Source organism: Ptychodera flava, chromosome 7, assembly GCF_041260155.1.
Source record: "Ptychodera flava strain L36383 chromosome 7, AS_Pfla_20210202, whole genome shotgun sequence".
Taxonomy (NCBI): Eukaryota; Metazoa; Hemichordata; class Enteropneusta; family Ptychoderidae; genus Ptychodera; species Ptychodera flava.
Genome location: NC_091934.1, coordinates 2,886,397 through 2,897,798, shown reverse-complemented (window position 1 = coordinate 2,897,798; position 11,402 = coordinate 2,886,397). Strand labels below are relative to the sequence as shown.

The 11,402-nt window shown below is 36.9% G+C and overlaps 1 protein-coding gene across 3 annotated transcripts in view; it reads left to right on the top strand.

The window, feature by feature from the left end:
* Window positions 1-378: 378 nt before the first annotated feature.
* LOC139136568 (arf-GAP with coiled-coil, ANK repeat and PH domain-containing protein 2-like) overlaps window positions 379-11,402 on the top strand; it is a 78,803-nt gene continuing 67,779 nt past the window's right edge. The window contains exons 1-6 of one of the 3 annotated variants that reach the window (XM_070704309.1): window positions 379-633; window positions 4,409-4,466; window positions 5,147-5,205; window positions 7,883-7,943; window positions 8,140-8,193; window positions 10,309-10,367. In XM_070704309.1, coding sequence (XP_070560410.1) covers window positions 581-633; window positions 4,409-4,466; window positions 5,147-5,205; window positions 7,883-7,943; window positions 8,140-8,193; window positions 10,309-10,367 — 344 coding nt within the window. In that variant the 5' untranslated portion in view covers window positions 379-580. The remainder of the gene's footprint in view (window positions 634-4,408; window positions 4,467-5,146; window positions 5,206-7,882; window positions 7,944-8,139; window positions 8,194-10,308; window positions 10,368-11,402) is intronic. The other 2 variants (XM_070704308.1, XM_070704310.1) reach the window with 2 other exon arrangements.

The following is an 11,402-nucleotide window of genomic DNA, read 5'->3' as shown; positions in this document are numbered from 1 at the left end:
GTCTTGGAGAGCAATTATTGGACTAAATCAACGTGTATAAATGGCCTTCCCATTGAATGGTCTTCTTCTCCCAAGAAAAGTAGAAAATAGCTAACAGGGACCAGCCAATAGTTTTCAATCTGGTGGGTTCCCAGGGATGTCCTCATGCTAATGAATTCATCTGATTATCAGTTACTTTTTATAGTCGTCTCGTACATTTGTCTTGTGATGCTGTAACTTTTTTGTTTCACAGACCTGTTACAAAAAAATAAAATAACTTTTATAGAAAGGTTCAAAGTTTGGACTAAAAATAAAAAATGTTGTCAGTGACTCCAAATACGAATAACGGATACGAATACGTAAACGAATACGAAAATAATTTCAGCATCGTTGGAATGTGTACGTCGTCCGAAATCCGGAAGTAGAAACTTGACTTAATTAACTCCTCAAGATGGCGTCCGATCGGAGTCCGGAAGATATTTCGTGATCATAGCTAGACGGATAACATATTTGTGAAGACGGGCGATCGGGGGGTTTCCCTAGACTTCTTATACTTCCATTTATTCACGTCGTTGGGCAAAAGAAGATCTACCCAAAGAATATGAAGCCCAAAATCGATTTCACCGAATGCTTGAAGGACTCTCCACGCTTTAGGTAAGTACACTCCGTACAGACAATGAATCGGCGTAATCCGTGGGTGCCATCAAATCTGTACATTTATCAGTAAACGGTTTCTTCGCCCCCCCCCCCCCCCCCCCCGATTTGACATACTTACTTCTTTCGTGCCTTGCAAAGTTGTTCATCCGGTAAAATACGGTAAATTTCATTTGAATCAAGATGTAGTTTACTGTATGGTTTACTGAGATGGTGCTGTGATACATGTGAAATCATGGAGGAATTCACACACACGTTTGTACGGCAAGCTATAAGAATTTCAATGACTGGTATTAATCGCAGGTGCCTTTCCATGTTTATATGAGGAGGGTCGTCGAACACCGTCTTAATACTTATTCCAAGATTATTACTGAATTATTTAACTCTTTCAAATCGTTCACAGTGTCAGTCCTGTACTAAAGGGGCGTATCCCCTCGATGCGGTGGCATTACAGTCGCTCAGTTTTTCAAATTTCATTTTACGATATTATTTAACGACACATTGCTAATATGTGCGAAACAGAGATAATTTAGTAATTTTGAACAATTAATAGAATAACATACCATGTATTAATCATGATTAAAGTATCTTCTGCTGTGACAATATGTTTTACCATACAGATATTGATGAGCATGTGAAATTTCTGCACAAGTTTAATCAGAACAGCCCATACTTTTGAGGCACATATATAGGGCTTACTCTACATGAAAAATGAGTACAAAAGCTCAATTCACCCGTAAATATGATGTTATTACTTGCTCATGTACTGGTATATGTTAACACATGGTATGTGAATTTTTATTTCCATGTGTACATTAAACAGACACTCTGCAGTATTATGAACGTACCTTCTTGAAACATATTTACGAATAGTATCCATGCCACCCAAATGTAAAATACCATATAAACATAACATGTGTCAAACTAATCAAACTGTGGAGGAATCAATTCTAGCTTCATTTTAGCACAGTCAACATATTATTTCATATGAAGTCTTTTAAAGAAAAAAATATCTCAGAAACAGTTACTGGTACCAAGCCATGCATTTCTTTAGAAAGAGGTTCATTTTGTTAAAAACTTGAAAGTATTGTTGAGTGGCTACCTGTAAGCTTAGGGCATCTTTCATAAGGAAATTTATGAAACAAAACACTTGATAAGAACCCTGATTATAACAACCCTATTTCCTGATTAATACTATGTAACATTTGAATTCATGACAGATGTCGACATTGATCAGCTTCCTAGCTTATTCTCTTGCTTAACTTATCTGTTTTGAGCTTTATAATGTATTGTGCGGCTGTAAACTTTCGGAGAAACTACATAATATCTTATTCGCCTCTCTCATCAATGTTTTCAGTTCGTATTTGACAAAGAGGTTTTTACATAGATACCTGGTGACATAAGAATGGATATTTTCATATTAAACTTGCAATACAGCTCAGTTTGTGAAACTCATTAATTTTGTGTAAATACTAAGTAGTAGAAACAATGCATGACTCACAGAGTAGAACAACAGTCTATGACCTACGACCCAACAGCATGAAATCACAATGCTACATGTATTATGGTTTGATTTGAACTATTTAAGGAAACAACACAGTGCTTGATTTGCAAACGGAACTTGATTTTCACGTCAGCACAGTAGCATATGACGTGAGTGTACCTTCCAAAACAAGACATATTTAATGTAGCTACACAGATTTTTGAACAATGATACCGTGTGTACATGTATATGTACTTTGAGCCTTGAGGTACAAAGTGTTTATGGTAACCCATACCAGTGGTATCAGAATTTGACGATATCCTGTGAAGGGTTTTTAAAGGAAACTAAAATGATAATGAAGACAGGTTTTGCATCATGGATGCTGTCAATGTCATAAAATTAATGCTTATCTTAGAAATAGATTGAATAATTTATTTAAGTGATCAAATAGACTTTACTTCATTGTCAAACATCCCACTACCAATCGTATCCTAGATATTATCAAAATAAAAGATGACTGTTATACATTATTCTATTAAAATAAGTTATATTATCTGACACTGTATTGCTGTTTGCATAAACAGGTGTTGTGTTGACAACATGGACAGAAACAGTTATACATCAGGAGAATATTGTATACTTCAAAGACCTCACAAAAATTTTACACTTTGTTTTTGAAAGCTTGATGGATAGTCCAATGTATGGAAATGTAATCTTGGGGAAAGCCACATTTCTGGAATGTTTTGAAGAAATATGACTCACTGAAAGATTTCCTCAAGGTAACAAGAAGAGTTTGTGTGTTAGATGATTGCATGCAATCATAGACCCTCGAGAAAAACGGGACAGGCAACTGCGATAGAGAACAAAGGGTCTATGGGATTAGCAGCTTGCGATCTATCTTTGAATAATTAAGAGGTGTTAATGGGTCGGGGACTGCACAACGTCCGGTTCATAGACACGTGCATGCGGGTATACGGTAATAATGTTTTCGGATTACAAGTTATTTCGGATTACCCGCAAGTCCATTTTTAGAAATAAAAGTGTTACAACTATTTTGAGAAGAATTCGTCAAAATGGTTTTAAAGTACTTTTTACATATTAGTAGCGAGATTCGACGCAACTAGAAGTCTGCAGGGAGTCAGTATGTTGCTGTAAAGTGACAAAGTTTCGAATAGAAATCCGAAACACATATCGCTGCAGTTCCAGACTTGACAGCAGTTGACATCACAGAGTTGTTTACATTCCGCAATCGTCCATGTATCTCCGAATTTTCCCTCGTTTTTGCAGTTTTTTAACCGTCGGAATATTTTCTGTGCGAGGAGTGCTCCATGATTCGGTAAAGTATGTATGTTAACTACTGAAATGTTGTTGTTTGAAAACTGTGAACGGCCAAATTTACGAGGACAGCGTTCAGCTTTGTGTAAATGCATGTCTACCTTACCGCTTCTGAATCCATCAACCGATGGATAGTCCCGATTTATCGCGAAGTTTCTCCTGACAGCGAAAGTCAGTGTTACAAATGTATTTTCTAGTACTTTGCGGATGTAAACATGTGTAGCTTATCCAAACTTTGGTGTTTCTTTAGGCTAAAACAGTACCAAAATGTTAGAGGTCGTGTATTTGAGCTCCGATGGAGTAGTCATTTTTTGTGTTCCCTGATTTTCGTCAAATGTTGCGTGACAGATGAAATAAAGGTCAGATTTTCGTTTCGCAGGACTGGGGAAGTGTAAACCTGTCTAACTTGTAAATGTTTGTTGTTATCGGTGATTTTTATGGTAGGGAATGTAAACTTATATTGTCGATATCTAGCAAGAGTTTTCTGTAGCGTCTATGGCTAAATGTACACTGTTTTCATCGTCTAGTTTTTTCCCGTTGGCTTCGGCTTGAATCCAAAATGTGATCTTCATCGTTACCTGAACATTCACCATGACTAGTATAAAAAAACCCTCAAAATTCTCTGTGTCATTACTCGGAACGTGCCATGCAAGACGCAAAGTGTACATATTCAGAACGTCAGTTTGATCGTTAATGAGATTCAGTGTTAAGTACGAAGTATTGTTGTCGGGGACCGCTTGGCAAATAACTTTAATGTATTCCAAGATAGATCGCACAAAGAAACCTCAGCAGTTGCCTGTCCCGTTTTTCTCGAGGGTCTATGATGCAATGGAAGTCTGTTGACTATTGTCAGTCAATAAAGTCTCTCATTGGAAATATATGACTAGACATTTGTACACAGTTACTATACTAACTTGCTATTTTTGCTGAACAGTGCTCCAATGTTTTTGTTTTCAGAGCATCCTTAGAACAGAGTGAGCATGTGATAAGTGACCTTGAGGGTAAACTTGAAAGGGTAAGTAAAAATTTTTATTTTTATGATTAAACATGCTTGGTAATAAGAGCATTATCAAAGAATATCCTTGTTACATTCCGAGTGGAACATATAAAATTATGAGCAAATGCAATTGAGTAATTTAATACAAGCTAATGTTATAACAGAGGAAGTTGGATAACTATGTCACATGCCTCACAGGGCTGAAGGGTTTTGCTGTCTTCTTGACACCAAGGACATTGTATACATGTATATATGTGGATGACTACAAGAATTTCGAGTTTGAAATGTAAATGTTTGAAAACAAAGATATTGACGAGAGATGTTTCTAAAAATTGTATTCATAAGTTGTATTGATCTTGTCTTTGAAATGACTCACAATATGTCACCAACAAGATATTATTTGGACTTTTCATTCACCACCAAGATATTATTTGGACTGTTTGTTTGAAATAGGTAAACTTGCAGATTCAGAAATGAAAAAATTGCCACAATGCATTTGATCTGTCAGTGTCACATGCTCCATAGTGAATGTACAGCTATACCTGTCTTTCATTCAATATATAAAGTGTACCGGTACATGTATTGTATTTTATCTATTCATTCAAGTTGTTGTCAATTGCAGCAGTAAAAGTTTTAAACTAGGATCATTTGATATACTAACCCATTGCTGTATCATGTTTTTCTGATACTGTCTGCAGTTGATCAAGTATTCCAATGGAATGGTAGATGCTGGCAAAGCGTACTCATCTTCTATTGGGTAATTAAACTTCATGTCAATTCATGTCAATCATTTAACAGATTTCTATCGAATAAATCAGTGTTTATCAAGATGGTTTCATTGTCACTGGGAAATACAAATTTTACTACAACAGTTCATTACAAAACCCAGCTGGAAAATGCTACTTCAGGTTTTTTGGAAACTACTCTTTGTATTCTTCTCATTCAATGACAAGATCATTTATAAACATTATTCATGAGTTGTTCTGGAAAATGTATGAAACCATCCATTTGTATGTTTGTTTTTCATGAAAGAAAAGAAACGCCACATGTGAAAGTGGGTGTTTACTTGCCAAGTTCAAATGACCTTTTGCTCTCCTGCCACCAAGTCAAGACTGGTTGCAATGAAACATGTTTGTCACCAATACCTTTATGTAATGCCTCTTGAACCACAATATGAAAATATGTACGACTTTTTGAAAATGTTATTTGAAACTAACATCTTTTCAGGGAGAAGCAGAAACGAGCAACCCCCCCCCCCCCCCCCCTGTAATAGATATTTATTGTGCAAGAGTACATGAACAGTTTACATACACTGTGACAGGAAAACACCAGTCACTGCTTCCTTGATCAAACATCTCTTTACAGCATTGAAAAATATTGATGCAATTGAACAAGCACAATAAACCTGAAATCAACTGAAAATGAACTATTATAAGACAGACGTAACAGTTTTAACAGCAACTCTGATGAAGAGGGAACAAAAGTCAGTTTTGAAATGTTTTAGTGTGAACGAAATGCATTGTTTTGTATATTTTGTAGACAGTCATATTCATTTGGTTCTAGTTAATAACTCACAGTTTTGAAACTCATAGTTTCAAAACTATGAGTAAATACTTTGTTTTAAGCGAATATATACACTGTCTATGAGCAAACACACCCGGCCTTGCTCGGTCATAACTTTGGTGGCGCTCAGGCTTCTAATTGACTCAACGCACTTGTCGATTGATTTCCATCAAAATCACTTGTCAAATTTTCATGACACTTAACAATCTTATCATGAACTGAACTTTATCATCAGAAAGTCAGTTACCCCCAATTTTGCTGTTGTGAGGTCAAAAATTTCCATCAAAGTTCGTTTGTTTTCCATACTGCCAGCTGCCACCCGATGTTTATTAGCATTTGTTAACAATAAAGCCATATTTTCCATTCATTCACAAAAAATTTACAAGTTCCATTTTTTAAAGCATCCTCTGAAGTAAATGCTGAATCACAGTGGTTTCAAACTTTCAAAAACTATGAGTAAATATTGTGTTTATATGCGAATAAACACTCATCCAAATTGTCTATGCAGTGCGCATAGCTCAAGCCACAATGTCGGTAGCTGCAATAATTGTAGCCCACGGGCTGTTGTTTATCATGTTGGCTATTCAGCCCCAGCCAGTGGCTGAATAGCCAACACAGCAAACAAAGACCTGTGGACTACAATTACTGCAGCTATGTCGATAGCCAACACGGCAAACAAAGACCTGTGGGCTAAATTTTTGCAGTGGAAATGTCGATAGTGGCACTTGTGCTACCTCCCGATCGTGCTCAATGTACCGGTACTTGTCGATCAATTTCCATCAAAACCGCTCAACAAAATTTCATGAAACCTTCGAATTTTACTAAATATACACTAAATTTTATCATCAGATAGCCGCTCATCCAAAATTTTGCTGTCTTGAGGCTGAGATTTTCGATCAAAGTTCTTCTTTCAATTTCCAACAATGACAGCCTGTGAATATCGCCACATCGAGGCTCTGATGTATTAGAGCATTATCTAGCCTTTCCAACATGGAATCATACATTGAAATCGGCCCAAAGGTTTCAGTCTATGTTCCATTTAGTATGGGGGTCGCAAAATCACCCTTTTCTGGCGACCCGTGCACCAGAACGAAAGCCAATTTTCAAGTTTTTATAACTTATTATTAGTTATACTTTTTCGATTTTTTTTGTCTACAAATGAAAGCAGAAGTTTATGACAATCAATATGGAGTATCATGAGTGAAAAAAATCGTTTATTTAGGAGAAATATGCCTCCAAAGTTGGGACTTTTTATGTGAACTTCATTCGGCAGAACAATTTTTTGGGTGTTTGACATGGCTACTATGTTTTAGGTCGGCAGTTTATGATAATGTATAGGTTTATGGTCAATTCACATTTGCAGTGCCATAAATGTCATGAAATATGAAGACAATGGGTTTTATGTGGTTTATAGTTTACAATTTCTATGAGGCAGAAATAAATCGTGCTTTGTTGGCAGTTATTAGAACTAAAATTAAAACTATTAAAAGATTACCAGTCAACAGCCGTAGCTTATTGTGTTGTTGAAATTTAACATTCATTAATTTTGTTGTGTTAGGTTGAAGTTTGCCTCTCTTTTAACTTTCTTTGTTGATTTGTAGAAATCATTTGCACTTCTGAAACTTAGTTTTGTCCATATTTTCTAATAGCTGACAGGTTAATGTGATAACATTTATGAATGTAACTATAAAGTATTTAATAACAAAATTGTCAATTTATGGAACACTACAGTAATTCAAACCAGGTTATATGTGCTAAGATATCTTTCAATGCTCCACAAAATCTCCAAATTCAATTCTTTGTCTAGAATGCATGACCTTTGTGTTTGTATGACCTTGATGAAGGTGTTCTCATTATTTTCTGTTCATCAGATACTTTGTCAATGGTTTGAAGGAGGTCAAAGTTCATTTCAAAGATGATAGTCTGGTAAAGGTCAGTATTCATCTATCCAATCAACCAGTTGTATTAGCGACATTGTGACACAAATCATTCATCATATCATTTCTAATTATCAACGTTAGAAGATTACACATGCTGATATTTTATCATGAATAATTAAGTGAATATACTTCTCAGATTTTGAATCATTTTCATGATGGTAACTCAGTGTCTGATGTATTATTTTCAGGACTCAGTTGGAAGGTTTATCACATCTGTATCAGAAATGCAAAATTACCATGCAGTAAGTACACTGTGCATCACTCATTCAACTAGGCTAATTCATTATCCTAACTTAAGTATTGTTTTTTAGTGTTAACAATTTATGTTATTCAGGCGTTATAGATTGAATGGTATTGATTTAGAATTTGATGTATTGTTCCTAATTGGTGATTTTTACATAATTTCTGCACCATTTGTATTTTGCAAAGCTCTTTGAACACATATAAAACCCAAAAGTCAGATTCAGATGAATCTGAATTTTACTTCACAAGCAACATATACTGTCTCTCTACTGCTTGATAGCACTTCAAATTACCAAAGCAGCAACAAATATTTTGTAATGTATTTCCATGGCTTTCTTGCCAGCCACTTGACTTGGTGTAATCAAGAGTTTAGTTATCTGATGAGTAATCTAAAGACATCAGTTTATATAGCAGCACTCGGTAATTACACCATAACGATATATATTGATAATATAACATGAACAGTAGAAGAGAGACTGTCTATGAAAATAATTATTTTAAACAGCTTGATGAGATAAGTGTATGTATGTACATTAGGTAATAAATTGATATCTGTGTAATTATATCTATCAATTACTCAACCTTTATTGTCACTGCCAATGTGTCAGAAAGTCAACTCAACTCAACCCTCCATCGTTACTGCCAATGTGTCAGAAAGTCAACTCAACTCAACCTCCATTGTCACTGCCAATGTGTCAGAAAGTCAACCCTCCATTGTCACTGCCAATGTGTCAGAAAGTCAACCCTCCATTGTCACTGCCAATGTGTCAGAAAGTCAACTCAACTCAACCCTCCATTGTCACTGCCAATGTGTCAGAAAGTCAACTCAACTCAACCCTCCATTGTCACTGCCAATGTGTCAGAAAGTCAACTCAACTCAACCCTCCATTGTCACTGCCAATGTGTCAGAAAGTCAACTCAACTCAACCTCCATTGTCACTGCCAATGTGTCAGAAAGTCAACCCTCCATTGTCACTGCCAATGTGTCAGAAAGTCAACTCAACTCAACCCTCCATTGTCACTGCCAATGTGTCAGAAAGTCAACTCAACTCAACCCTCCATTGTCACTGCCAATGTGTCAGAAAGTCAACTCAACTCAACCTCCATTGTCACTGCCAATGTGTCAGAAAGTCAACTCAACTCAACCCTCCATTGTCACTGCCAATGTGTCAGAAAGTCAACTCAACTCAACCCTCCATTGTCTCTGCCAATGTGTCAGAAAGTCAACTCAACTCAACCCTCCATTGTCACTGCCAATGTGTCAGAAAGTCAACTCAACTCAACCCTCCATTGTCACTGCCAATGTGTCAGAAAGTCAACTCAACTCAACCCTCCATTGTCTCTGCCAATGTGTCAGAAAGTCAACCCTCCATTGTCACTGCCAATGTGTCAGAAAGTCAACTCAACTCAACCCTCCATTGTCACTGCCAATGTGTCAGAAAGTCAACTCAACTCAACCCTCCATTGTCACTGCCAATGTGTCAGAAAGTCAACTCAACTCAACCCTCCATTGTCACTGCCAATGTGTCAGAAAGTCAACTCAACTCAACCCTCCATTGTCACTGCCAATGTGTCAGAAAGTCAACTCAACTCAACCCTCCATTGTCACTGCCAATGTGTCAGAAAGTCAACTCAACTCAACCTCCATTGTCACTGCCAATGTGTCAGAAAGTCAACCCTCCATTGTCACTGCCAATGTGTCAGAAAGTCAACTCAACTCAACCCTCCATTGTCACTGCCAATGTGTCAGAAAGTCAACTCAACTTTGGCAACAAATTCTTGACATTTTGTTGAAAGATCAAGTTATTGATTTTTTGTTTATGATCTACGAAAGTTTTGAGACTGGATCAGTGGTTGTGAAAATTTCTGTTGATGTTAAAAGACAGGTGAATTATTTGGAAGTTTGAGGTTTGAAAACATATGCTGTAAAGCTTCTTCACAGTGTAAAACAAAAATGTGTTTGACAATATTGTGTGTTGTAAATATCAACGTTGCTTGATAAAGTTCCTGACACATCAGTTCAAGCAATGAAAACTTTAGCTGCGATGTTGCCTGATCAATCAATACAAATACTGGCTATTACAGATGAATTGCAATTTTTTTGTGTTTTTCAGATGCTGTTTGATCAGATACACAGAGCTATTTCCAATACCTTGAGTGGATTTGTCAGAGAGTAAGTACAACCTATTCATGTTCATATTATTTGTAATGTAATGTAGCTGCTGATATCATCTTAACACTTCCCTCTGATGGAAAATACAGATCATTTGTTGTTGTAGGAATGATATCTCTACCCTGCCTACCTTTAAGTGTATGTGACTACTACAGATTAGACACTGTAGTGACTGCTACAGATGAGATGCTGTAGCGACTGCTACAGATGAGACGTTGTAGTGACTGCCCACGATGAGACGCTGTAGTGACTGATACAGATGAGACGCTGTAGTGACTGCTACAGATGAGACGTTGTAGTGACTACTACAGATGAGACGTTGTAGTGACTACTACAGAAGAGACGCTGTAGTGACTGCTACAGATGAGACGTTGTAGTGACTGCTACAGATGAGAAGTTGTAGTGACTACTACAGAAGAGACGCTGTAGTGACTGCTACAGATGAGACGTTGTAGTGACTGCTACAGATGAGACGTTGTAGTGACTACTACAGAAGAGACGCTGTAGTGACTGCTACAGATGAGAAGTTGTAGTGACTGCTACAGATGAGATGTTGTAGTGACTACTACAGAAGAGACGCTGTAGTGACTGCCACAGATGAGACGTTGTAGTGACTGCTACAGATGAGACGTTGTAGTGACTACTAAAGAAGAGACGCTGTAGTGACTGCTACAGAAGAGACGCTGTAGTGACTGCTACAGAAGAGACGCTGTAGTGACTGCTACAGATGAGACGCCGAAGTGACTGCTACAGAAGAGACGCTGTAGTGACTACTACAGATGAGACGCTGTAGTGACTGCTACAGATTAGACACTGTAGTGACTACTACAGATGAGACGATGTACTGAATACCATAGACATGCCTTCAAGTAACCTAACTTACTGACAAAAAACAGTGCATCTGATATAAAATGCCCTAGAGATATTTTATTTTATTGCAATGTATTGTGTACATTGCAAATTCTTGTAATTGTCCAAATTATTTGGTCAAAATCATTGCAAAACTTGGCTTGAACAGTTACCAGATATTCATGT